At 44.3% G+C, this 27,764-nt stretch overlaps 1 protein-coding gene and 3 long non-coding RNA genes across 9 annotated transcripts in view; 1 reads left to right on the forward strand and 3 right to left on the reverse strand.

Moving 5' to 3' along the window:
- The window catches only part of LOC115577581 (phosphatidylinositol 4,5-bisphosphate 3-kinase catalytic subunit alpha isoform), a 44,207-nt gene extending 18,463 nt beyond the window's left edge, over positions 1-25,744 (forward strand). Inside the window, exons 9-28 of the mRNA XM_030410464.1 lie at positions 3,952-4,061; positions 4,166-4,307; positions 4,437-4,522; positions 4,633-4,738; positions 7,481-7,633; positions 7,728-7,859; positions 16,857-16,981; positions 17,219-17,300; positions 17,414-17,578; positions 18,874-18,977; positions 19,135-19,234; positions 19,392-19,463; positions 19,574-19,680; positions 22,154-22,275; positions 22,436-22,514; positions 22,607-22,777; positions 23,557-23,674; positions 23,748-23,899; positions 24,000-24,148; positions 25,514-25,744. Of these exons, the coding sequence (XP_030266324.1) occupies positions 3,952-4,061; positions 4,166-4,307; positions 4,437-4,522; positions 4,633-4,738; positions 7,481-7,633; positions 7,728-7,859; positions 16,857-16,981; positions 17,219-17,300; positions 17,414-17,578; positions 18,874-18,977; positions 19,135-19,234; positions 19,392-19,463; positions 19,574-19,680; positions 22,154-22,275; positions 22,436-22,514; positions 22,607-22,777; positions 23,557-23,674; positions 23,748-23,899; positions 24,000-24,148; positions 25,514-25,638 (2,400 nt within the window). The 3' untranslated portion in view covers positions 25,639-25,744. The remainder of the gene's footprint in view (positions 1-3,951; positions 4,062-4,165; positions 4,308-4,436; positions 4,523-4,632; positions 4,739-7,480; positions 7,634-7,727; positions 7,860-16,856; positions 16,982-17,218; positions 17,301-17,413; positions 17,579-18,873; positions 18,978-19,134; positions 19,235-19,391; positions 19,464-19,573; positions 19,681-22,153; positions 22,276-22,435; positions 22,515-22,606; positions 22,778-23,556; positions 23,675-23,747; positions 23,900-23,999; positions 24,149-25,513) is intronic.
- On the reverse strand, positions 4,756-5,690 carry LOC115577584 (uncharacterized). 2 transcript variants are annotated; one of them, XR_003983217.1, is made up of 4 exons: positions 5,641-5,690; positions 5,241-5,432; positions 4,841-5,032; positions 4,756-4,808 (listed from the first exon to the last, which is right to left on the reverse strand). It is a non-coding gene; the product is annotated as an uncharacterized LOC115577584 (long non-coding RNA). The 2 variants fall into 2 exon arrangements; XR_003983216.1 differs by lacking the exon at positions 5,641-5,690 and having other exon boundaries at positions 5,241-5,468.
- LOC115577583 (uncharacterized) lies at positions 5,772-6,445 on the reverse strand. 2 transcript variants are annotated; one of them, XR_003983215.1, is made up of 3 exons: positions 6,377-6,445; positions 6,121-6,296; positions 5,772-6,008 (listed from the first exon to the last, which is right to left on the reverse strand). It is a non-coding gene; the product is annotated as an uncharacterized LOC115577583 (long non-coding RNA). The 2 variants fall into 2 exon arrangements; XR_003983214.1 differs by having other exon boundaries at positions 6,121-6,312; positions 6,393-6,442.
- On the reverse strand, positions 6,460-7,437 carry LOC115577582 (uncharacterized). Of its 4 annotated transcripts, none has more exons than XR_003983210.1 (4): positions 7,274-7,437; positions 7,130-7,193; positions 6,794-6,985; positions 6,460-6,584 (listed from the first exon to the last, which is right to left on the reverse strand). It is a non-coding gene; the product is annotated as an uncharacterized LOC115577582 (long non-coding RNA). The 4 variants fall into 4 exon arrangements; XR_003983212.1 differs by having other exon boundaries at positions 6,794-6,969; positions 7,002-7,193; XR_003983213.1 differs by having other exon boundaries at positions 6,794-6,969; positions 7,002-7,177; positions 7,258-7,437.
- Positions 25,745-27,764: the final 2,020 nt, after the last annotated feature.

Consider the following 27,764-nt stretch of genomic DNA (forward strand, 5'->3'; position numbering starts at 1 on the left):
TCGGGACTCAATAAAAGGCTTCATAAGGAAATTTTCCAGTTCATATTCGTCTAGACTCAAAAAAGCTCAGCTTAAGAGAATTGGGGAATTAGAGGCCTCTATGATTGACTTAGAACAATCACAACAAATACATTTTTCTGAGCAAACAGCCAAGTCTTTAACTAAAATAAAGGTAGAACTTAACTTAATACTAATGCAGAGAGCTGAGTTTGTTTTAAATAAAAATAGAATGAATCATTTTTTTTTATGGTAATCGTCCCAGTCGGCTATTAGCCAATAAAATAAAAAGAAATGATCAGTTCACAAATATAGCAATCATTGAATCAGAAAGTGGCTCTATGACATCTGATCCTGATTTGATTAATCAAAGATTTTTAAACTTCTATAAAAAGTTGTACACTTCAGATAGCATCTCATCAGCATTAGACAAGGACAATTATCTTCAGAAATTAAAGTTAATTTCATTATCAAAAGAAGAAGCTTCAATATTAGGGGCCCTGTTATTGCTTGATGAACTTAAACAGTCCTTAGTAAAAATGAATAAAGGTAGGTCCCCTGGAATTGATGGCATACATCCTGAGGTCTATCTAAAATTTTGGGGCATTTTAGGACCACCATTACTGGAGATGTTTAACACAGCTATTCAAAAAGGATGTTTTGGAAGAGATGTGAACACGTCTTTATTAATACTTCTTCCAAAAAAAGATAAGGACCCAACTAATTGCGTTAACTATCGCCCCCTATCGTTGTTGAATGCAGATATTAAATTATTTTCAAAGACACTTGCTAGTAGGTTGGAGCTGTTTTTGCCAAAATTGATTCATCCAGATCAAAGTGGATTTGTAAAAAAGCGCCTCTCAGCAGACAATTTGCGTCGTCTATTGCATATTCTTGATACTTCTGATAATCTATCATCAAAAGCCATTTTGTCAATTGATGCAGAAAAGGCCTTTGATCGTCTTGAATGGTCTTTTTTATGGTTCGTATTGAATTCTATGGGGTTGGGGTCAAATTTTATTAACATGATTAAAACTATTTATGCAAATCCTTCAGCTAGTGTAGTTACAGGTAATATACATTCTCCTCCATTTAAATTAAGCAGGAGCAGTCGGCAGGGAGATCCGATTTCATCAATGTTGTTTATATTATCATTGGAGCCTTTGGCACAGTCTGTTAGGTTATCTCCAAACATTACACCAATAAAAATAAAATCCGCTCTGCATCATATATCCTTATTTGCGGATGACATACTTTTATTTTTTTCTGATATTAAGTACTCTCTTCCAAACATCCTTAATATATTCGAACAGTTTAGTTATGTCTCCAGCTATAGGATAAACTGGACTAAGTCCTCCCTTTTACCATTGAACTCTGTGAGCAAGGAGGAATGTACAGATTTCAACATCCCAGTAGTATCTCATTTTAAATACTTAGGAGTAAATGTATTTACATCATTACAAAAAACAATCACTAAGAATTATAATAACACTCTTAGTATGGTCAAACAAGACCTGGAAAGATGGCAGAAGCTACCTATATATCTGTCTGGTAGAATTTCAATAATTAAAATGAATGTGCTTCCTAGAGTTAATTTCTGTAGCTATATGCTTCCTATGGCACCTCCTCCAAGATACTGGGAGGAAACACAAAGCATTATTAGGTTTTTATGGAGAGGCAGACGACCAAAAATAAGAGTCGGGAGGTTTATCGGTACCTAATTTCAAACTTTACTTCCCTTCCTATTCGTCCTTTGTTAAACTGGTTTAGTGAGGAAACTTCACCTCCATGGCTTAACATTGAGAAGAATCTGGTGGCACCTGCTTCTTTAAATGATTGTTTGTTTACATGTCTCTCTGTCAATAAATGTAAACTGGAGTATGGTTCAGTAATAGCCAGTGCAATTCAAAAATTTAGGAAAATAGAAAAAATATACAATTGGACATCTAAATGGCATGCAAGTACTCCAGTATTTCATAACAGCCTTCTTAAGTCTGGTGGGGTGCATTTTATTTCGCCTCAGTGGTCTAAAGCAGGAATCCACAGTTTAGGAGACATTATGAATGACGATGGGTTAAGAAGCTTTCAGGATTTGAGTGAAACATTTAAACTGTCCTCAAATTCCTTCTTTTTATATTTACAATTACGTTCTGCCTGAAGAGCAGCAGGTATTTTGATTGATAGGAAACCTCTTAATCATCCAATAATGGAATTATTTAAGAAAATATCAGGGCTACCTAAAGGACACGTTTCTGTAATTTATAATAGTCTGTTGGAACATATGCAGACCCCCTTAACGATAACAAATGTGTGGAATAAGGACTGCCCTGAATCACTTATAGACTGGCATACAGTTTGGAGGAATTATGCTTATTCTTCACAAAGCCTAAATAATAAGTTAACCAATCTCAATTTTCTATATCGCACTTACTTAACACCAAAACGGCGTTTCATGATTAACTTATCTCCTTCTCCACATTGTAAGTTATGTGACCTGAATCAAATAGGCACGTTCTTGCATATCATGTGGGAGTGTCCATCAGTTCAAAACTTCTGGCAACAAATAGTCAAACATCTCCACAATGCACTCGGCCTAGAGACTGACCTTTCTCCCAAATGTATGCTATTAAATGATGATTCTGGGCAAAACCTCAACCATATGCAAAGGCTGCTGTGGCTCTCTGCATGTATAGTGGCTAAAAAGATTTTAGCAGTTAGGTGGCAACCACCGCACTCGCTGTCTATGCTTCAGTGGACTTACTCTTTAATAGAGTTGTTATCCCTGGAGCTCTCTGGTGCCAAGATGAATGGAGCAGGTCAGAGGGTGCTCAATGCAAGGAGGGAGGCACTCGAGGTAGCTAGAGCTATGATTTTACCTTTTATTATTATTATTCAATATTCTTAAGTATTTACCTGAAATATCCAGCATGGTTTGAAAATTAGAGAAAGATCTGTGCGAGGGGGTTGGGGAGGGTCAAGGGACTATAAAATGTGCAGGTGTTGGGTGTTATTTATGTATTTATTATTATTATTATTATTATTATTATTATTATCATTATTATTGTTATTATTTTTTCCCTTTTTTCATTGTTTGAGTTATGATTATGAATTATTAGTTATGATTTTGATTTGTCTCTGCCAATTGTATATAGTAATGATATCACTTTATCTAAATGGTTTGAAGAGTGTTCGAGCTTATATAATATAATTACTGTTATTTATCTATATATGTATTATTTGATTATATTCTTTGTCTGTAATGTTGATTTGCACCTGTATTAATAAAAAAAAAGAAAAAAAAAAAAAGTAATCTAATGCTCAAGAGGTTAACATATTTTCAAGCAGCAGTATCAACTTCTACACTATTTTGTCTCATGTCTTAAATTTTGATTCTGAAATTAGGTTAATGAAAATTTTTTTTTTTGTTGTTTTGTTTTTTTCAAAAACCTCACTAGTAGTCACCATTTAAAAGGTTATTTTTCACAATTTTCTTCAAGGGGGGCATGCCCCTGGACCCCCCCTAGTGTTGCTAGGTTACCGACTCAGAACACTAACCCAATTTACTAATACAGTCTGCTTACTCTACAGAATGCATATAGGGGAAAAACTAGTGTGTGTGTGCGTGTTTGTATTCGGGGGGCCATCCAAGAATTTGTGCCCAGGGGCCCCTGCCCTCTTGATCCAGGCCTGCCTAACTCAACAGTGTCACTTTCACTAATTTGCACTTGTCACTATGTATTTGTTTTTGACATTTATTATTCTTATTGTGGTATTTATTTTGGATATACTTTCATATCCTAATCCTTTGCTAAGCCCCTGAAAGAAAATGTTTTTCTTTGTTCACTTATTGCACACTGACTGACAATAAAGTTGGTCTCGGTCTAAGTCTAAGTCTAAGTCTAAGTCACTGTCTGTACCTGTCTCACTGTCTCACCTTCACCTGTCTCCCTGCAGTATATCCGCTCCTGTATCATAGTGGGTCGTCTCCCTCACCTGATGCTCGTCTCCAAAGACAGTCTCTACTCTCAGCTTCCTGCGTCTGGCTTCGTCACGCCTTCATACAGGTACAGCAGCCAGTCAACACTTCTGACACATATATAAGAGCCAATCAGGAGCAGGTACAGGTGTATTGCAGCCTAGTAGAGAATGTCTGTCGTTTGTGTTGCAGTCGTCGGACTCCTCAGCCGTCTCCGTGTCCCGGAGGAGGTGATGGTTCTCCTGCTCGCTCACTGTGGGCCTTCAACACTCTGCTGAGGGTCCGACTGCTCTGTGCCACCTACGTCAACGTCAACATCCGAGACATCGACAAGGTCCGGTTCTGTTCTCCTGTTCTCATGTTGTCATCAGTCAGACTCACATTCTGAGTCTGTCTGTATGTCTGACTCTCATGGTGTGTTGACATGAGTGTGTAAAGGTTGCTGGTGTGTGTGTGTGTGTAGATCTATGTGAGGACAGGTATTTATCACGGTGGAGAACCGCTTTGTGACAACGTCAACACTCAGAGAGTCCCCTGCTCCAACCCCAGGTAACACACACCACTGAACACACACAATAATCACTCACTAAACACACACTGATGATACACACTGAACACACACTGTGTGTCTGTCTCTCTACCTGTCTGTCTGTGTCCAGGTGGAACGAGTGGCTGACCTACGACATCTACCTCGCTGACCTCCCCCGCTCAGCCAGACTCTGCCTGTCTATCTGCTCAGTCAAGGGAAGGAAAGGAGCCAAGGAGGTATACCTGTCTGTCTCTGCACCTGTCTGTCTCTCAGGAGCACTGTCCTCTGGCCTGGGGGAACGTTAACCTGTCTGTCTCTGCACCTGTCTGTCTCTGCACCTGTCTGTCTCTCAGGAGCACTGTCCTCTGGCCTGAGGGAACGTTAACCTGTCTGTCTCTGCACCTGTCTGTCTCTCAGGAGCACTGTCCTCTGGCCTGGGGGAACGTTAACCTGTCTGTCTCTGCACCTGTCTGTCTCTCAGGAGCACTGTCCTCTGGCCTGGGGGAACGTTAACCTGTCTGTCTCTGCACCTGTCTGTCTCTCAGGAGCACTGTCCTCTGGCCTGGGGGAACATTAACCTGTCTGTCTCTCCACCTGTCTGTCTCTCAGGAGCACTGTCCTCTGGCCTGGGGGAACATTAACCTGTCTGTCTCTCCACCTGTCTGTCTCTCAGGAGCACTGTCCTCTGGCCTGGGGGAACATTAACCTGTCTGTCTCTGCACCTGTCTGTCTCTGCACCTGTCTGTCTCTCAGGAGCACTGTCCTCTGGCCTGGGGGAACGTTAACCTGTCTGTCTCTCCACCTGTCTGTCTCTCAGGAGCACTGTCCTCTGGCCTGGGGGAACGTTAACCTGTCTGTCTCTGCACCTGTCTGTCTCTCAGGAGCACTGTCCTCTGGCCTGGGGGAACGTTAACCTGTCTGTCTCTGCACCTGTCTGTCTCTCAGGAGCACTGTCCTCTGGCCTGGGGGAACATTAACCTGTCTGTCTCTCCACCTGTCTGTCTCTCAGGAGCACTGTCCTCTGGCCTGGGGGAACATTAACCTGTCTGTCTCTCCACCTGTCTGTCTCTCAGGAGCACTGTCCTCTGGCCTGGGGGAACATTAACCTGTCTGTCTCTGCACCTGTCTGTCTCTGCACCTGTCTGTCTCTCAGGAGCACTGTCCTCTGGCCTGGGGGAACGTTAACCTATCTGTCTCTCCACCTGTCTGTCTCTCAGGAGCACTGTCCTCTGGCCTGGGGGAACGTTAACCTGTCTGTCTCTCCACCTGTCTGTCTCTCAGGAGCACTGTCCTCTGGCCTGGGGGAACGTTAACCTGTCTGTCTCTGCACCTGTCTGTCTCTCAGGAGCACTGTCCTCTGGCCTGGGGGAACGTTAACCTGTCTGTCTCTCAGGAGCACTGTCCTCTGGCCTGGGGGAACGTTAACCTGTCTGTCTCTGCACCTGTCTGTCTCTCAGGAGCACTGTCCTCTGGCCTGGGGGAACGTTAACCTGTCTGTCTCTGCACCTGTCTGTCTCTCAGGAGCACTGTCCTCTGGCCTGGGGGAACGTTTACCTGTCTGTCTCTGCACCTGTCTGTCTCTCAGGAGCACTGTCCTCTGGCCTGGGGGAACGTTAACCTGTCTGTCTCTCAGGAGCACTGTCCTCTGGCCTGGGGGAACGTTAACCTGTCTGTCTCTGCACCTGTCTGTCTCTCAGGAGCACTGTCCTCTGGCCTGGGGGAACGTTAACCTGTCTGTCTCTGCACCTGTCTGTCTCTCAGGAGCACTGTCCTCTGGCCTGGGGGAACGTTAACCTGTCTGTCTCTGCACCTGTCTGTCTCTCAGGAGCACTGTCCTCTGGCCTGGGGGAACATTAACCTGTCTGTCTCTGCACCTGTCTGTCTCTGCACCTGTCTGTCTCTCAGGAGCACTGTCCTCTGGCCTGGGGGAACGTTAACCTGTCTGTCTCTCCACCTGTCTGTCTCTCAGGAGCACTGTCCTCTGGCCTGGGGGAACGTTAACCTGTCTGTCTCTGCACCTGTCTGTCTCTCAGGAGCACTGTCCTCTGGCCTGGGGGAACGTTAACCTGTCTGTCTCTGCACCTGTCTGTCTCTCAGGAGCACTGTCCTCTGGCCTGGGGTGAACATTAACCTGTCTGTCTCTCCACCTGTCTGTCTCTCAGGAGCACTGTCCTCTGGCCTGGGGGAACATTAACCTGTCTGTCTCTCCACCTGTCTGTCTCTCAGGAGCACTGTCCTCTGGCCTGGGGGAACATTAACCTGTCTGTCTCTGCACCTGTCTGTCTCTGCACCTGTCTGTCTCTCAGGAGCACTGTCCTCTGGCCTGGGGGAACGTTAACCTGTCTGTCTCTGCACCTGTCTGTCTCTCAGGAGCACTGTCCTCTGGCCTGGGGGAACGTTAACCTGTCTGTCTCTGCACCTGTCTGTCTCTCAGGAGCACTGTCCTCTGGCCTGGGGGAACGTTAACCTGTCTGTCTCTGCACCTGTCTGTCTCTCCACCTGTCTGTCTCTCAGGAGCACTGTCCTCTGGCCTGGGGGAACGTTAACCTGTCTGTCTCTGCACCTGTCTGTCTCTCAGGAGCACTGTCCTCTGGCCTGGGGGAACGTTAACCTGTCTGTCTCTGCACCTGTCTGTCTCTCAGGAGCACTGTCCTCTGGCCTGGGGGAACGTTAACCTGTCTGTCTCTGCACCTGTCTGTCTCTCAGGAGCACTGTCCTCTGGCCTGGGGGAACATTAACCTGTCTGTCTCTGCACCTGTCTGTCTCTGCACCTGTCTGTCTCTCAGGAGCACTGTCCTCTGGCCTGGGGGAACGTTAACCTGTCTGTCTCTGCACCTGTCTGTCTCTCAGGAGCACTGTCCTCTGGCCTGGGGGAACGTTAACCTGTCTGTCTCTGCACCTGTCTGTCTCTCAGGAGCACTGTCCTCTGGCCTGGGGGAATGTTAACCTGTCTGTCTCTCCACCTGTCTGTCTCTCAGGAGCACTGTCCTCTGGCCTGGGGGAACGTGAACCTCTTTGACTACACAGACATTCTGGTTTCGGGTAAAGTGGCTCTCAGTCTTTGGCCGGTCCCTCACGGTCTGGAGGACCTTCTGAATCCCATCGGAGTCGCTGGTTCAAATCCCAACAAGGTACACATCCCCTCTCTCTACCTGTCTGTCTGTCTTCCTGCCATCACCATGAAGACATGTGATTGATGAAGGGATTGATCATGTCGTCCTGTAGGAGACTCCCTGCGTGGAGCTGGAGTTCTCCTGGTTCAGTCAGACCGTCGTGTTTCCTGACGAGCAGCAGATAGAAGAACACGCTAACTGGACCATTAGCAGAGAGCTGGGCTACAACTACTGCCATGGACTGGTAACTTATACTTCTGTATACACTGGATATGAAAAGTCTACCCACATAACTTACTCCAACACAAAACAGAAACATAGGCAAGATATTAAAACAAAATCGGGCCCCAAAGCAATGAAATTGTTGGCAAGACGTTTACGGAAACAACAGGCAGAAACAGCAGTCAATAAAATACACGATCCAAAAACAAACCAGCCTAAATATGAACCAAAGGAAATAGAAAATATTTTTTTAAACACCCAGTCTTCAGCTCCAGATCAGAGTGTTAGTAACCCTAACCCTTCCTTCAATAGGCACAAAACAAAATGAACACATAAAAGCAAAGATAACGAAATTCAGAAAGTAATAGGAAAATATAAATCAAATAAGGCAACTGGTGGTGATTCCAAAAATTACACACAGATATCAGTATAAGATGTAGATTATAAAATGTTTACTTCAATTATATAAAATATACAAATGAATAATCCTAACCCCCAAACATGTACCAGACTTGATCGTCGAGGATCAAAGTGGGTTTGGGAGACAAACGCAAGACAATATTAGAAGAACGTTGCATATCATACATTAAATACATACAAATGATCTACCAGCAGCTTTGATCAGCTTAGACCCAGAAGAAGCATTTGATAGAGTCACTTGGGGATTTTTATATTTAACTTTGGAAAACTTTGGATTCAACACTAAATCAGTTCAGTGCATCAGGTCTGTTTACAACAAACCCACAAAACCTCTCAATGGAACCAGGCAGGGCTGCTGCTTCAGTCCTGCATTTTTTGTCCTATATATTGAGCCATCGGCCCAAACGGTCAGACAAGACACCTCAATAACAGGAACTGAAATCAATAAACAAAAACATGTAATAAGCTTGTTTGCAGATGATATTATGATCTTTTTAGGCAGCTCACACAAATTGTTGGAAAATGAGGTTTGTACTCAGGATATAAAGTAAATATACTCAAAACTCAAATTGTCATGTTTAACTGCTCAAATCAGGAACCAAAATCAACCAAAAATCTGGACATAAACACAACCAAGGACCTTTCCAAATGATATAGAAGGAACTATGAACATGTTGACAGAAAGTTATCAACAGATGGTTCATGTATCCACGTCTGTTAGATGTGTTTGTATCTCTGCCTGTAGATAAACCATAAGACCAGTGTTTTAAATGGGATCATCAGGATTAATGTGGGAGGTAAACTAGCTAGAATACGTTCCACCACACTACAACTATCTGAAGACAAAGATTCACGGCACTTCTGAATCTAAAAGAACATTTTCATGCTGCGCAACTGCACCACTTAATTTACTGCTGTAATGAAGGTTATGTAGCTCGATGGAAAGATACTGAAGCTATTGGGGAAACAGACTGACAGTAAAGAGGAGTCTGATCTTAACCCAGTGGTGTCCTACGCTTTAGAAATATGGTACTCCACAGTGAAACCACTAACATTAGGAAACAGGACCACTAACATGGATTACTTCTGATGACAAATTCATACTAAGCAAATTTGATAATAGATTCAATCATTGGGCAAAAAATGGATTTTTTATGGAAGCAAATTTGTACTATAATTCAAATTAAAATGCATTTACAGAAATGCTTTTTCATTTTAAGAATGTAGCTGCATTTTTTGACTCATAAATAAAATTAGTAATAAATCATCCAAATTGCATTTTCATTTTCTTCTTCAAGACTGCTCATTTTGTAACTTAATTCAAATGATAAAGAAAAGGACATTTAAGATTTAATATTCAAAAGATGACCCATAATAGGTACCAAAATTCAATTTGAAATGTCAAATTTGAAAATTAAAATGCATTAGCCACAATGCTTTCTCATTTCAAAGTCAGAGCTGCATTTTTGACTCATAAATAAAATTAGCATTAAATCATCCAGATTGCATTTTCATTTTCTTCTTCAAAACTGCTCATTTTGTTACACAAAGACAAAGAAAACTGCTTTTTCGTTTTGAAGCCCTCCCCCCGCAAAAAAGATCCAAAATTCAATTTGACTGTCTCGCTAGACTTAGCGACTTTTCAGACCCTCTAAGCGACGTTATTTCGAAAAAGCGACTAGCGACAAATTTAGCGACTTATTCAGATCATCGGGGGAAAGGCGAGAAATAGATTATATGGTAATTCACATGCTGCTCAGAGTCATCGCAGTCCACGGCTCCTCTGCAGCAGCGCCGGGGTCTCTCCTGTCCCCTCCCGCGCGGCTGCGCAGGCGACAGGCCGGTGTGTGGGGGCCGGCTGGGGCAGGCAGGAGCGTGGATCTGATGTCGGATAGCTGCCGTTTACTCTCTTTTGATCTGTTAATGTTAGGTGTCTTTAGCACAGGTGAGACCCAGAAGCGGACAGGAGGCTGTAGCTGGATGCATGGAGTGTTTATTGTAACACGGCCAAAGTCAGAGTAGGAGGGGGTGTGCACGGGGAAGCCACGCTCCGGGGCGCCGGAGAGCTGGCAGTCCTGTCCACACTCGGAGGAGCGCCGGGCGGGTGGAGCTGGAGCGGGGTCTCGGCTCGGTCGCGGCACGGGAGGTCGTTGGAGGCAGAGTAAAGCAGAGTTAGGGGGGAAACACTGGTAGAAGTTAATGCACAAAAGCTTTAGTCTTGGCAAAACTATGACTGAGCCAAATACCGCGTGTAGTACACGAAATCATCTGGCAACAGGGCGGCGCGAGGCACAACAACACAACAAAACCACAAACAACAACAACCAACACAAACAACAAAACAACCCCCCAGGGGGGACATTCTGACATTCCGACAAACCACCATTCCGAAACACCCCCACTCCCAAACACCGCTGTTCCGACCCTCCCCTCAAAACACAGCTGTTCCAAAATTGATTTTCAAGTTTACATTACTTCCTACATCAAACACTGCCGTCCACACTCACACAACTCATTGCTTTTTATTGCTAATAGGCCTATGTCACTACCTTCATTTATTATGTAGTATATTTTTGCTTGCAGCGAACACATTTAAACGTTTGTCTAATCTTTTTACACGCACTATCCGTGGTGCTGGAATCCCCACTTCCAGCCGCACTCGCACAACTCTGAAATAAACTGTGGCCCATGGGTGGATCTGCCGGGGAATGACCCCTCTGGTCGTCCGTTTTAACATAACTTGTCTTTGTGGAAGGTTAACAAGGTATGAGTGGATTGAGCACTGCTGCTCAGTTTGTCTTTGAAAAAAAAAAAAGCAGAGGAGACAATAGGCTACCTATGTATTTTTGATTCAATAAAAACTACATGAAATTGATTGTGTATCCATCTCTTATAGCCATAGACGGATTATCATGACCACGGGCCTACACACGCAAACTGTGCGCATGCAAAGGCTGTTACATTATTACATTGAATGTAATAATGTCCGCAAACGTAATAAACCTTAAACACCTACTAATACTGACCGTGCGTGCAAAATCCAGCTGCTGACCCTCCGCTCCGCTGTCACACAACGGATCCCCCGTCCGCGCTCCCTCTCTCTCTTATAATTGTTTGCCCGAAAAATAATTTCCATGAAGAAAACATCGCCAGACATTTACATTTAAATTCCCATTGACAATACAAATCTGAAAGGCTCTGAAATCTGGATGTATTGCTCATTTGTAAACACAACACTTATCAGTCTATAGGCAAGAATCTAAAGGTTTATTAATTCAATTCATTTCAAATTCGCTTTATTGGCATGAATACCACAACAACAACATTGCTCCAAGCACCAAGAACCACGAAAAGAATACCTAGCACAGTAAATAATAATAATAATAATAATAATAATAATAATAATAATAATAACTTTGAACATTATCACAATTAAGTTATCAATCTGTGATGTAAACAAAATGCAAACATTACAGACTTCTAACCATTATTCTACAAGTGTCTGTATTTTAATTGAGAATAGTTTTTGTATAAATTACACAAAAGGAAAAGAAAATGTGATTTGTTTGACCTATTTCAGCCATAAGCGGTCATATTGACCGCACATCATTTCGCGGGATTTCATTCATTGTCTCTCTTGTCTCTAACTTTGTTAGCGGTCTCCAGCTGTGCGACTGTAACACAACTTTATATGAAGAAGGACTAACACTAATAGCCTTATTGATTGTTATTTCTTACACTTACAGAACTGTTTACGACTCGAAACAATGTTATTATATATGACGTTTCTAAACCAAATGTCGCGGCATCAAATGCATCAAATTCCCACATCCAGTTACGCAGGCAGCTGTCCAGGTGCTGAACCAGGTGACAGACAAAGGCTGCACTCTGCGTTCTGATGTTTGCTGGGCAGATCTGTCCCCCTTGCTTTCTCATCCACTCTGTTGTGGGAGATCTCCCACAGAGCAAAAGAAATACACATTTTTTCTCTCTCGGCTGAACTCTGGCCTGAGCCCACTTCACCCAGGCGCGAGCCTGCAGCCCCCGCTCCTGCTGACAACAGACCGGGGGAGAAAACAGACATTCCTTTGCTCAGAACCCATATCAGGCTGTGTCTGAATATGTCCGAAGATCGGTGTAACGCATTGGAGCAATTTTCATACAATTTCGAATATTTAGCATGATAAAGTAATTTCAGTTCAACACAGCCATTTGTCCAGCTGAAGCATAATGAGCGTTATGTCATTAATATGAAGTAGGCTTGTTTTGCGGTTAATCAGCCACATGATCCGTTTGAACCCACAAAGAAAAAAAGGGATAAATGCGCAGCCTCCGTTTCCTTTCTGATTGAGTCCGTTCGGAGTGGGGGGGTTTCGGAATGGAGGGTTTCCCCAATAGACTTTTCGGAATAGCGGGGTCTTTGAAAAAAAGGGAAACCCCGCCATTACGATGAATTGAAGTCTATGTTCGGAACAGCGGGGTTTCGGAAAGGCGGGGCTCCAGGCTATAAAGCGGCCGGTGATTGTGTGACCCGCTGCAGGTGCGTGGTAGGGGTGGGCGATACTGCAAATTTTGGTATCGATCCGATACCAAGTAAATACAGGGCCAGTATTGCTGATACCGATACTGATACTGATACTTTTTACTTGAAAATTCCTGATCAATTAATGATTTTGTACTTTTGCCTTTAATTAATTGACCATGATTATAATAATGATAAACACAGGACAAAGATTTTAGCCAAATAAGAAAATTATATTTAACATAATTAAATGTATAACCTATCTGCATGTAGCCTAAATAGGAATACTAATGTTCCTTCAACAGATACACAAAAGGGTTATTATATTCTTGAGGTAGGTTATATATCTTAATATAAGGATATATTTTTGAGTTACAGTGAACCTGAGTGAGCGGAGTGAGAGAGGTGAAGAGGAGCGCTGCGCTTTAAGGACTGAGAGAGACAGTGCGCTCACACAAACTCTGTGAAGAAATATGTGTGATTTGCAACAAAAATATCGATCTCATCACGCTAGTATCGATCCGATACCAATACTCACCTTGGTATCGATACTATCGATATTTGGATCGATCCGCCCACCCCTAGTGCGTGGGTGTGGGAGAGAGAGAGACATTAGCTTATAGCACTTTGTAGAAGGAGCTTTATAAAGTTCACTCCATTGACTTGTATTAGTTCACGGGGCTGAGCTGCCACATCCAATATGGGGGCGACGTCGACGTACGGTCCAGCTGATACCTTCAGTTTATTACCGTGAATAGTGACTGTAAAGTACCGTGTGTGTTTCATGGGTCTGACTGTGAGTCTGCAGTCTGACCCACCGTCACTGCCAGCAGCTCTTCAGAGCAGCTTCATTATGATCAACGTAAATGTTAGAGAATTTCGCACTGGAAAAAAAATGTGCGGCTGATTTAACCAAGCAAACGCGAACCATGGCTGGCTTGACCGCAGTACAGAACTGGACATGGTGGTGATTTCCCCGCTGTTTCTGAAAACATGTACCACAGTCTATGCTACCAACACAGCCTTCACACTCTCCTCTTGTCCCTTCTCTTGCTCCAGTGTCGAATAAGCACCCCGCCGCCCCCTAACGTAGATGCGTAGCACGGTCGGTCAGACTGGGGGCTGAAGAAGAAGAGAGGCCGCTGACGTCACTCTCCTGCGCCGCTTGGGATTGCGAATTCAAATTGAATTTTGGACCTTTTTTTTGCGGGGGGAGGGCTTCAAAACGAAAAAGCAGTTTTCTTTGTCTTTGTGTAACAAAATGAGCAGTCTTGAAGAAGAAAATGAAAATGCAATCTGGATGATTTAGTAATTTTATTTATGAGTCAAAAAATGCAGCTACATTCTGAAAATGAAAAAGCATTTCTGTAAATGCATTTTAATTTGAATCATGGTACAAATTTGCTTCCATAATTTTTAGCCAAATGCACAACTATTAAAAATGGTGAAAAGTTTTCAAGAAGTGAAAAACACGCATGATCTAACTGATCAGGAGTTATTTTAGATATCTACAAATGACAGACTATTACTTTAGAGACATTAAAACGGATGAGGATAAAATACATCTAATCATAAAGCTCCTTGTACAAACTTATAGCAGTGCTGTCCTGAGAGCTGTGTCAGTCTTATATGGTCGTTTAATGACTCTAGAAAAGAATCAACATTATATGTTAAAGCCAGATGTGAAAGCGAGCTGGGTGAGGAGCTCCAGAGGAGGTGTGCTGTGATATGTGGAAAACACACCGGACTACAACACAATCACTGAGAGAATTTGATCGGAAGAATCTAATTCATTATTTCATCACACCTAAAATGAACAGTAAACAGATGAAAGCTGGACAGCCTGCTGGAGACAATGTGACCACATGGATCCAGATCTCACATAAACAACCAGCCTGCTGGAGGGATGTTCATTCAGCTCTCTGTGCTGTTTTAGGATATGTAATCCCTAAATCTTGTCTTGTTCTATACCGCGGACATTTGGAAGGAACTGCTCATGTAGGAGAACAATATTTGGTGAAGATGGTCCTGACAGCTAGAAGGAAAGCCGATACTAAGAACTGTCTAAAGACTGTCACTCCAAGTTACAAACAGTGGTTGATAATTATTGATGAGATTCTTGTGATGGAGCATCTTAATACAGGCTGAACATGAAAGAAGATCTCTTTATAAAGGGAACATGGCTGACATATAGAGAGAGACCCGGTCTATAAGGAGGCTGAACACAGACTGACACAACTACACACAGGCTCTGTTTGTTTGTTTGTTTGTTTGTTTGTTTGTTATTGTTGTTTTCTTTTCCACTCCATGTCTCTGAGGAAATGTTGTTGTTGTCATTGAGAACTAAATCCAAATTGTAAAAATGAAGAAAAGGCTGTGCACAGCCCTCTTCAGATCACCCCACAGGTTTTCAGTCGGATCAGGTCTGGGCTCCGGCTGGACCATTCCAGAACTTTAATCTTCTTCTGGTGAAGCCATTCTTTTGTTGATTTGGATGTATGCTTTGGGTTGTTGTCGTGCTGAAAGATGAAATTCCTCTTCTTTCTAGCAGAAGCCTGGAGGTTTTGTGCCAACACTGACTGGTATTTGGAACAGTTCATAATTCCCTCCACCTTTACTAGGGCCCCAGATCAGCGGATTGATGATGCTGCCAGCATCATGCTTCACTGTGGGTCTGGTGTTCTTTTTGTGATGTGCAGTGTTGTTTTTGCGCAAAAAATACCTTTTGGAATTATGGCCAAAAAGTTCAACCTTGGTCTCATCAGACCTTTGGGAGACTTCAAATGTCTTTTCGTAAAATTGAGCTGGGCTTGGATGTTTTTCTTCGTATGAAAAGTCTTCCATGTTGCCACGATACCCCAGAGCCCAGACATATGAAGAATACAGGTGATTGTTTTCACATGTACTACACAGACAGTACCTGCCATTAATTCCTGCTGCTGGCCTCTCACAGCCTGCCTGACCAGTTTTCTTCTCGTCTTTTCATCATGTGGGGGGCTTTCCAGTTCTTGATAATGTCACTGTTAAGCCATATTTTCTCCACCTGATGATAACTGTCTTCACTGTGTTCCATGGTGTAATTAATGCCTTGGAAATATTTGTGTACTCTTCTCCTGACTCTAACCCTTGGTCTGGTCTGTAGTTTGGGATATCAGCAAGTGATGCAGCAGAAACAAACTTCCCTGAGCAGAAATGGGTAAAGAAGATTCTTTTAAATGAAGTTAATGTTATCCAGTTAATGTTAATGTTATAATGTATGTATATAATGTGCAACATTAAGTCATAGGCTTTCTTGTACTCAGCTGGTGCACAGATTGGTCTGTCTGCTCTTGCAATCTTGGGTGACTCCTCTGTCAACCAGTGGTGGATGTTTTGTTCTCTGGTGTTTCTGCAAATTTCCTTCTGAGCCCCGCTCATGTATTGAACCATGTGCCCAGCTATCCTAGACACTATTATGCTTGACAGGAGTTTCCATGTTGTGCAGAGGCAAGTTATAGGCTGGTAGTTGGATGGGATTGCCTCCTTCTGGGGATTCTTCAGGATCAGGACTTCTCTGGCCTTCAGTTAACCAGCAGCTGGATCATTTGTGCTGCCAGGTGTTCATGGACTCCAGTCAGCTTCTTAAGCCTGCTGGTATGGATCATGTCAGGGTCGGTCCAGCTCTTCACACTTGACATCTGTTTCTTCGATATCTGTCATTGTGATGATTTAGATTGCCGTGGTCGGCCACTGAACGTTATGTCTTTCTAGTATTGTTCAGTCTCCTGCCTGGTCGGGTCAGTTCCCATGTTGTGTAGTGTCTCTTCAGGTGCGTAGCCAAGGCTGTGAGTCTTTGTGTGGCCTTCTCCAGTGTGTCAGGCATGGACAGGTTATTGTATTTCTTCAGACACACCTTTCTGCACTTCACTGACTGTTGCTGTGGTGTATATATGCCTCTTGGTCATGGACTCAGTAGGTACGGTATTAAGTGTTGCATTCACATCCCTCAGTACTTTCAGAGGGTACTCTATCACTCAGCTGTTGTAGTCGGCACCAGAGGTACCAGGTTTCCTAACCCGAACCCTGTCTCTCCCTCAGAGCAGTCGTCTGGCCTGTGACAACAGTGTTTCAGCAAGTGATGCAGAGCAGCTTCGGTCTCTCTGCTCCAGAGATCCTCTGTACGAGCTGTCGGAGCAGGAGAAGGACTTCCTCTGGAGACACAGGTGAGGGGCGGGGCTTAACGCAGAGACACGAGTGAGAGGCGGGGCTCAATGCAGAATTATATGGGGCGGGGCTTAAGTTATACGTTCATGCAAAAAGATAGTATTTAAGATAAGTAACTGAGTCTATCATTCTATAAGTGTCTCTACTGGTCTTTATCTGTTTTCACCTGTCTATCTGTTGTATTGTCTGTCTACCTGTCTGTCTACCTGTCTGTCTACCTGTCTCTCTCTCTGCAGACATTACTGTGTAAACATCCCAGAGTCTCTTCCTAAACTTCTTCTGTCTGTCAAATGGAACTCCAGAGACGAAGTGTCCCAGGTACACAACATGATGTCAGAGTCAGGACAGTTTCTGTTTGTATTTACACTCATCTAATCAGCCACCTGTCTATCTGTCTATCTGCCTGTCTGTCTTTCTGTCTGCCTCCTCAGATGTACTGTCTGTTGAAGGAGTGGCCTCTGATGGAGCCTGAGTCGGCTCTGGAGCTGTTGGACTGTAATTTTCCTGATCCGATGGTCAGAGAGTTTGCTCTGCGCTGCCTGGTTCAAGGACTGACGGACGACAAGCTGTCACAGTACCTGCTGCAGCTCGTACAGGTGAGTTTACGCCTGGAGCAGGAACATTTCAGCTACAGGTTCACAGTCTGTTTTGAACATTTATAGTAGGATTCTACGGGCAGCTGTACAGCTGTCGACTAGTGATTGGAAGGTCACTGGTTCGAATCCCAGCACCCCTGGGGCGGAACTGAGCTACATGTCGAAGCGAGAGCAAGATACTGAGCTCCTGATGTTGAGCACCTTGTGTGGCCTCTGCTATCAGTAAGGGCCCTGCGATGAGCTGGCTGGTGTATCCTGGCCTTTGCCCAGAGAGAGAACTGGTAACCCCTCCAGTAACATCCCTGCGTCCTTCACGGATAAATGGAATGAGATGAGATGAGTAGGATTCTGTGGAAATTTCAATAAACTTTTAGAGACAGAACCTAAAGAAGGGTTGGGGAAAGAGCCCATATATAACTGACTCATTCTGTCTGTGAGGCATTTGTATAATTCACACACAAGGCAACTCAAAGTGTTTTACAGGGGCATAAAAATGACATCAAAAGAAATTAAAGTAGGAAGACTTCAAGAAACAAAACGTTAAAGAAATGGGAGAGTTGGCTAAAATAGAAAAGGTTTAAAAGAGACGAGACTAGAAAATGAAAGTCACAGTGCAGCTCAAAGACTTAAAATGAGCTAATAATAAATAATAAATGTTGGAGTGAGCAGCGGCAGCCAAACGCACAGGTGTTCACTCACTCTGGAAGTGTGTGTGAACCTTGGGTAATTCCCTTGGTTCCCTTAGTTCTTCAGGTTTACTGTTATAACTATAAGGCTCTCAGTAGAGTGCATACCTCCACCAAAGCCCAACAGTCCCCATTTGTACTCATAGATAGCAGCCACCTACATACACTTGACTTTCTTCATCCAGATCCATGATCCCTCCCTCAGGTAGTAATGAAAATGTCTCACAACGTTAAAGACAGAGAGACAAAGTTCCTGGATCAGACCTTGTATCTGGATCAGCACCAACAGTTCATTGGGTCTATTCTGGGCTGAGACACATCCTCCATCCAAGTTTGGTAGAAATCTGTTCAGTAGTTTTATGTGATCCTGCTGACCAACAAACCAACCAACCGGTAAATGGACTTGCATTTCTACAGCACTTTCAGTCTACTGACTGCTCAAAAACACTTGTCACAGTCACACACTGATGGTGGTAGCAGCCATGCAAGGTGCCAACTGCTCAGCAGTTTTGTTCAGTTTACGTTTCTTTGCTGCGTGATTTGTTTTGTCTTTACGTTTGATGTCAATAAAACAAAATGAAATTGAAAATCTACATTGTGTGTTTGTAGGTGTTAAAGTACGAGATGTACCTCGACAATCCTCTGGCTCGTTTCCTCATCAAGAAAGCTCTGACCAATCAGAGGATTGGACACTTCTTCTTCTGGCATCTGAAGTGAGAAACATGAAGAATAAAGGAACAGTTCACTAAAACCTGTGGACTTTATTTTGATCTGCTGCCTGTGAACTGATGGATCATTAATTAATAAAGTGAATTAGCTCCAGATGAACTCGTTAAAGTTGATTCAGACCAACGGAAACTCTGTTCTCAGGTCAGAGATGCACAACAAGACGGTGTCCCGACGCTTTGGACTGCTGCTGGAAGCTTTCTGCAGAGCCTGTGGCATGTACCTGAAACACCTGAACAGACAGGTGAGACCTGAAACACCTGAACAGACCTGTGTCACTCTGCTCTTAACGTGTCAGACATGTTCATTAATGAGAAGCTGCTGCCATCTAGTGGCTCAATAATACAACAGCTGTGTGTGTGTGTGTGTGTGTGTGTGTGTGTGTGTGTGTGTGTGTGCAGGTGGAGGCAATGGACAAACTGGTGAATCTGACCGACACACTGAAACAAGAGAAAAAGGACGAAACACAGAAAGTAAGAAAAGTCACAAAACGTTTTAAAGAGTCTCTTCTCTTACTGTTGAGATGTGTTTGTTCTGTGATTGGTTGATAGTGAAGTGCTGCTGTTCTGTGATTGGTTGACAGACTCAGATGAAGTTCCTGGTTGAACACATGTCTCGACCAGATTACATGGAGGCTCTGCAGGGATTCGTCTCTCCTCTGAACCCTGTTCACCAGCTGGGCAGCCTCAGGTAACAAAACTAACAAACTAACTAACTAACTAACAATCAACCAATAAACTAACCATCCAAATATTATAACTCATATTTATGTATGTAATAGGGCTGTAAATGAATTAAAATATGTCATTGAGATAAATCACAAATGAATCTCACATGTATTATCTATTGTAAAAGAACCTTAAAGAGATATTTTTAGTTTTTGAAGGGCCCATATTATGAAAAAACAGGTTTTCTCTTGTCTCTACATATATAAGCTGGTCCTCCCTGAGCCTGCCAACTCCCTGAATGAGGAAAACAAGCGAGTCCTGCATGGTCTCTGCAGCCCACCCACTGGTATCACGGCGCTCCTACAGGCTGTTCAGATTCTGCTCCTGTTGTTACATAACGAAAGGAGTCATTATCATAGGCCGACCTCCTCTGCGCGGTGATACGAGATATCAGAGAGGGGGGCGTACATCCCCGAGGTGAAGTCTGGTGTGATGAGCGGTAAGATAGCAGTGTTTCGCAATGTCGTCACTCAGAGCTAGACATGCAAATAGCTCTGTTGTTGGTTGTAAAAATCAACAGAAGTGCCTATATTCGATCCCAGCTACAGAACAACAGAAGAGACAATGGCTGTGTTTCATATTTTAATGACAACGTGCCAGTTGCGGTTCGTGTTAGCTTGTATGTGTGTGCTAACCACTTCACATTGGACTGCTTCAGTAACGAGTGTCAGTACAAAGCTGGCTTTGCCTCGACACTGACCCTCATTAAAGGATCAGTCTCAACCATACCGGACCCAGCAACTACACCTGAGCCATAAGTGTCTCTGCGTTTTTTTTTTTTTTTTTATTATACTTTATTAATCCCCGGGGGGAAATTATTGTATCAGATATATATTACAGGCTACATGCAAACACACCTGAAATTCTCTGCATCTCTAGCTGCACACACACACACACGCACACGCACACACACACACACACACACACACACACACACACACACACACACACACACACACACACACACACACACACACACACACCCTGCAAGCTAGGAGCAGTGGGCAGCATATGGGGGTTTGATGCCTTGCTCAAGAGCACCTCGGCAGTAGTCAAGGAAGTGAACTGGCACCTCTTCAGCTGCCAGTCCACTTCCATATTGTGGTCGGTAGCTGGACTTGAACCGGCCACCCTCCGGTCCCCAAGCCAAGTCTCTACTGACTGAGCTACTGCCGCCCCAAAGTATTTACAGTTGCCTACAAGTAATGTTATGGTGAAGTCAACTGGAAACTGGCTAACTAGTTAGCTCCACTTCTGGAGACAAACACAGCATTCGCTAGCTGTTAGCCATTAGCTACATGGTAGTAACTGTAACAACACATGGAACAAGCTAACATTATTCAGACACACTAACCATTCTGAAACGTCCTGCTACAGCCACAGAGTCTGTATTTCTTCAGGAGCCTCTCCTTCTGGGTCCGATTCTGGGTCAAACTGGTTCGGTCGAACAACAGCATCTCATTAGCACATGCTACCACTAGCGTGTAGCAGGCAAGGCAGGCACTGACAGGCGGAGCTCATTAGCATTTAAAGGTGCAGGCACAGAAACAGCCTGCTCTCAGGAGAGCTCAGCAGAGCGACTTTATACAGCTGAAACTCAGGACCACGGATGGGTTTGGGACAGTACATTTTGGATACAGAGTTGTTGGACCTCTGACGGCTGTATGAAACTGATGAAAAACAGTATAATATGGGACCTTTAACACTCTTTATAACATGTGAGTGAACAAATATGCTTTATGTTTAAATCTTCTGAACGGTTCTGAACGCTCCAATAATATGATGAAAGTATAACATGACAAACTGAAACCCAACAAGCATCAACAGATAGACACTGAGCTGAATGTGACAGTTTCAGAAACACAAACACAATGTAGAGACACTGAACCATCATGTCCACCAGCCTGACAGCTGCAGACACAGTCAGACAGTTTGTCTCATGGCGAGTTGGGCTCACGAGGTCTGAGAGGAGGAGGAGGCTCTCTGTGTTATCTGAGACTGGACTGAACCGGTGCTGACTCAGTTCACATCCACATTAATGTAAAGAAGAGAAACTTCTGGCAGCTTTGAAGCTCAACTTCATTCAGACTCTTCCTTTTTCCATTTCTGCTGGAGGAGGTTTGTTTCTGCTGCATCTCTGCCTGATGTCCTGAACTACGGGGCAGGCCGAGGGTCATAATGTGCCTGTCAAAAAATTAACAGTGTTAAGAAGAACTTGTGTTAAAGCATTATTATCATGTTAACTTTGACAGCCCCTCGTGTATCTGTATATATCTGTATACATATATAAATATATGTTCACAAAATAATCAATGCGTTATTTTTGGATAGGGACAGTGCACATTAATGAACATCGAAAACATCTCTGTCTGTATATATTTGTATATCTGTATATATATCTGTATATATATATATAGTGCATGTTGTGTGTGCAGGCTGGAGGAGTGCAGGATCATGTCGTCAGCGAAGCGCCCCCTGTGGTTGAACTGGGAGAACCCTGACATCATGTCGGAGCTGCTCTTCACCAACAACGAGATCATCTTCAAAAACGGAGATGGTAGCTAGCTCAGTGCTAACCAACCCAGTGGTTTCAGTAGAGAGTGCTAACTGTGCTGAGAGGGGAAGACTGCTCAGGCATTGTGGGTAATGAAGTGTGTAACCTGTGTGTGTGTTTATGTGTTTGTGTGTGTGTGTGTGTGTGCATGTGTGTGATGCAGACCTGCGGCAGGACATGCTGACTCTGCAGATCATTAAGATCATGGAGAACATCTGGCAGAACCAGGGCCTGGACCTGCGGTGAGACCCTGTGACATCATCAGTGACTGTGGCTGTGACATCATCACACACCTGGCTAATTGTGTGTGTGTGTGTTTGTGTGTGTGTGTCAGCATGCTGCCGTACGGCTGCCTGTCCATCGGGGACTGTGTGGGTCTGATCGAGGTGGTGAAGAACAGTTTCACCATCATGCAGATTCAGTGTAAAGGCGGCCTGAAGGGGGCGCTGCAGTTCAACTCCAACACACTGCACCACTGGATCAAAGACAAGAACCGGGGAGAGGGGTCAGTACCTGTCTGTCTGTATACCTGTCTGTCTGAACACCTGTCTGTCTTTACCTGTCTGTCTTCACCTGTCTGTCTCTGCACCTGTCTGTCTGAATACCTGTCTGTCTTTACCTGTCTGTCTCTGCACCTGTCTGTCTTTACCTGTCTGTCTCTGCACCTGTCTGTCTCTGCACCTGTCTGTCTGAATACCTGTCTGTCTCTGCACCTGTCTGTCTGAATACCTGTCTGTCTTTACCTGTCTGTCTCTGCACCTGTCTGTCTTTACCTGTCTGTCTTTACCTGTCTGTCTCTGCACCTGTCTGTCTGAATACCTGTCTGTCTCTGCACCTGTCTGTCTGAATCCCTGTCTGTCTTTACCTGTCTGTCTCTGCACCTGTCTGTTTGAATACCTGTCTGTCTTTACCTGTCTGTCTCTGCACCTGTCTGTCTTTACCTGTCTGTCTCTGCACCTGTCTGTCTGAATACCTGTCTGTCTTTACCTGTCTGTCTCTGCACCTGTCTGTCTGAATACCTGTCTGTCTCTGCACCTGTCTGTCTGAATACCTGTCTGTCTGTCTGAATCCCTGTCTGTCTTTACCTGTCTGTCTCTGCACCTGTCTGTCTTAATACCTGTCTGTCTTTACCTGTCTGTCTCTGCACCTGTCTGTTTGAATACCTGTCTGTCTTTACCTGTCTGTCTCTGCACCTGTCTGTCTTTACCTGTCTGTCTCTGCACCTGTCTGTCTGAATACCTGTCTGTCTTTACCTGTCTGTCTCTGCTCCTGTCTGTCCCTCAGGTACGACCGGGCCATCGACCTGTTCACCAGGTCTTGTGCAGGTTACTGTGTGGCGACGTTCATTCTGGGAATCGGAGACCGACACAACTCCAACATCATGGTGAAGGAGAACGGACAGGTGAGCTGCTCCTCCACACACCTCCACCTGCTCTGTCTGCAGCCTCGGCTCACTGTTGCTCCTCCTCCTGCAGCTCTTCCACATTGACTTCGGTCACTTCCTGGATCACAAGAAGAAGAAGTTTGGGTACAAGAGGGAGCGCGTCCCCTTCGTCCTGACGCAGGACTTCCTCATCGTCATCAGTAAAGGAGTTCAGGAGTCGACCAAGACGAAGGAGTTCGAGAGGTCTCACCTGCACCTCACCTGTCTAATGCTGCTGCTCCTGTCTGGCTCTCTGCCTGTCTCACCCTCTGTCTACCTGTCTGTCCACCTGTGTGTGTGTCAGGTTCCAGGAGATGTGTTACAAAGCCTACCTGGCCATCCGTCAGCACGCCAGCCTCTTCATCAACCTGTTCTCCCTCCTGCTGGGCTGCGGCATGCCCGAACTGCAGAGCTTCGACGACATCGCCTACCTGAGGAAGACCCTGGCTCTGGGTAAGACAGACAGGTGGGGAGAGACAGACAGGTAGAGAGAGACACAGTAGAGAGACAGGCAGGTAGAGAGACAGACAGGTAGAGAGAGGGACAGGCTAAACACCTAGCTGGAAGCTAACGAGCTGCAAGTTTGTGTCTTGTATTATTGGCTGTAGATGAATTTTGTGTTGATTCACATCAAACTGTCAGAAAAACGAACTGAACATTAGCCACACCTACAAACTGTGTGTGTGTGTGTGTGTGTGTGTGTGTGACTCTCAGTTAGGGTCTCAGTGTTTACTCCTCTGTGTGTCTGAGATCCGAATTAAAATCCTCAACATGACGAGAGGTGGAGATCAGTCATGAATTATCTGAGGAGACGCAGCAGACAGCTCACAGCTCCCTGTCACTCAAAGAGGCCACGCCCCCTAATTATTTCAGCCTCAATATGAGCTAAAGCAGTGAGTTATATCAAAGGTGTCATGAGCAGGTTTATTATCTACGGAGGTTGTAAACACAAGTTTAAAATGGGCTCTTATGGGGATCGACTCACTGTTGGAGCCTCGAGTGGCCACATGAGGAACTGCAGGTTTTTACTTCAGTGTTTACAGCCTCAGAGGACAGAGTTTGATTTTACCTAATTAATTATGTCCACCTGTCTGTCTCTGTCCACCTGTCTGTCTCTGTCCACCTGTGTGTCTGACTCTCCACCTGTCTGTCTCTGTCCACCTGTCTGTCTCTGTCCTCCTGTGTGTCTGACTCTCCACCTGTCTGTCTCTGTCCACCTGTCTGTCTCTGTCCACCTGTGTGTCTGACTCTCCACCTGTCTGTCTCTGTCCACCTGTCTGTCTCTGTCCACCTGTGTGTCTGACTCTCCACCTGTCTGTCTCTGTCCACCTGTCTGTCTCTGTCCTCCTGTGTGTCTGACTCTCCACCTGTCTGTCTCTGTCCACCTGTCTGTCTCTGTCCACCTGTGTGTCTGACTCTCCACCTGTCTGTCTCTGTCCACCTGTCTGTCTCTGTCCACCTGTGTGTCTGACTCTCCACCTGTCTGTCTCTGTCCACCTGTCTGTCTCTGTCCTCCTGTGTGTCTGACTCTCCACCTGTGTGTCTGACTCTCCACCTGTCTGTCTCTGTCCACCTGTCTGTCTCTGTCCACCTGTCTATCTGACTCTCCACCTGTGTGTCTGACTCTCCACCTGTCTGTCTCTGTCCACCTGTCTGTCTCTGTCCACCTGTGTGTCTGACTCTCCACCTGTCTGTCTCTGTCCACCTGTGTGTCTGACTCTCCACCTGTGTGTCTGACTCTCCACCTATGTGTCTGACTCTCCACCTGTCTGTCTATGTCCACCTGTGTATCCTACTCTCCACCTGTCTGTCTCTCAGAGAAGAGCCAGCAGGAGGCGTTGGAGTATTTCACCAAACAGATGAACGACGCTCATCACGGAGGCTGGAGCACCAAGATGGACTGGATCTTCCACACCATCAGACACATGCCCAACGAACACTGACACACACACACACACACACACACTGCGCACATTTATATACAACATACATTCATACACAACACACACTTTTATATACAACACATGCATTTATACACAACACACACATTTATATACAACACACACATTTATATACAACACACATTTATACACAACACACACATTTATATACAACACACATTTATACACAACACACACATTTATACACAACACACATTTATACACAACACACACATTTATACACAACACACACATTTATATACAACACACACATTTATATACAACACACATTTTTACACAACACACACATTTATACACAACACACACATTTATATACAACACACATTTATACACAACACACACATTTATACACAACACACACATTTATATACAACACACATTTATACACAACACACACATTTATATACAACACACATTTATACACAACACACACATTTATATACAACACACATTTATACACAACACACACATTTATATACAACACACATTTATACACAACACACACATTTATATACAACACACATTTATACACAACACACACGTTTATATACAACACACATTTATACACAACACACACATTTATGTTTGAACCACACATTTATATCCAGCACACAAATGTATACACAACACACATTAATACTCAACACACATTTATATACAAGACACATTTACATAAAACTACCCTCACCTGTGGCCATGAACTTGAACATGAAAGAATAAGATCCCAGATACAAGCGGCTGAAATGAGTTTCCTCCGCAGGGTGGCAGGGCGCTCCCTTAGAGATAGGGTGAGGAGCTCTGTCACCCGGGAGGAGCTCGGAGTAGAGCCGCTGCTCCTCCACATCGAGAGGAGCCAGCTGAGGTGGCTCGGGCATCTGTTTCGGATGCCCCCGGGACGCCTCCCTCGGGAGGTGTTCCTGGCATGTCCCACCAGGAGGAGACCCTGAGGAAGACCCAGGACACGCTGGAGTGACTATGTTGCTCGGCTGGCCTGGGAACGCCCTGGGATCCTCCCAGAAGAGCTGGAGAAAGTGTCCGGGGAGAGGGAAGTCTGGGTGTCCCTGCTCAGGCAGCTGCCCCTGAGACCCGGCCCCGGATAAGTGGTTGAAAATGGATGAATGGATGGATGGACACACATTGATATAAAGCACACGATAATATACAACAAACATTCATACTCAACACACACATTTATATACAACACACATTTGTATATAACACACACATTTCTAAGTGCACTACTATCTGAGGGTGATGAACACAATGATGATGATTAGTGCTGGGCGGTATACCGGTTCACACTGAATACCGGTGTATACTTTTGTTATGATATGAATTTTTAATATACCTCCATACGGTGTATTTGATTACAAAACGTATGGAACGCTACGCTGCGCCGCACGTCACTGTTCACCCCCAACTTCGTGCTTCACGTCACATCATATGTTTATGCCTACCCCAGTGGCGGCTTTTTGGGAAAGAAGGAATATTAAACCTCCCTTTTGGATAGACAGGGCGGCAGAGTGCAGCCTTTACGTTGCAGCAAATGTCTCACCTTTTCTATCTAAAAGGAGCTAGCAATTCCTCTCTCAACCAGTAGAAAATGCTGTGAACACCTGATTATGCATGAAAAGAAAAACTGTCATATACCGTGAAACCGTTAGAATTTTGAAAAATACCGTGATACACATTTTTGGTCATACCGCCCAGCACTAATGATGATGATGATGGTGATGTTGAAGGTGTCTGTTGTAGATTTTAGCATCATGACATCATGTTGGTGGGATGGCTGTCATAGTGACATGTATCTCAGGGTCAAAGGTCAGAGGGGTTGTTGAGGATGCCAAAGGCATGATGATGATGATGATGATGATGTTATTTATGTCTTCCAGTCGGTGCTACAGTTAGCATGTTAGCTCTGCTAGCTGCTCTAAACACAGAGAAAACTTTATTGAGTCGTAGCTGTAACTTTACAAACGGATGTTTGATAGGAGAATTTCAATGAAGCTTTATTGACACCAGCAACGTAAACACTGGTCACTGTGAGAGCAATAAAACCTCCAATAACTGACCAATACTTTGATTATGACAATCAGGAGTCCTGACCA

The sequence above is a fragment of the Sparus aurata genome, unplaced genomic scaffold (genome assembly GCF_900880675.1).
Source record: "Sparus aurata unplaced genomic scaffold, fSpaAur1.1, whole genome shotgun sequence".
Lineage (NCBI taxonomy): Eukaryota > Metazoa > Chordata > Actinopteri > Spariformes > Sparidae > Sparus > Sparus aurata.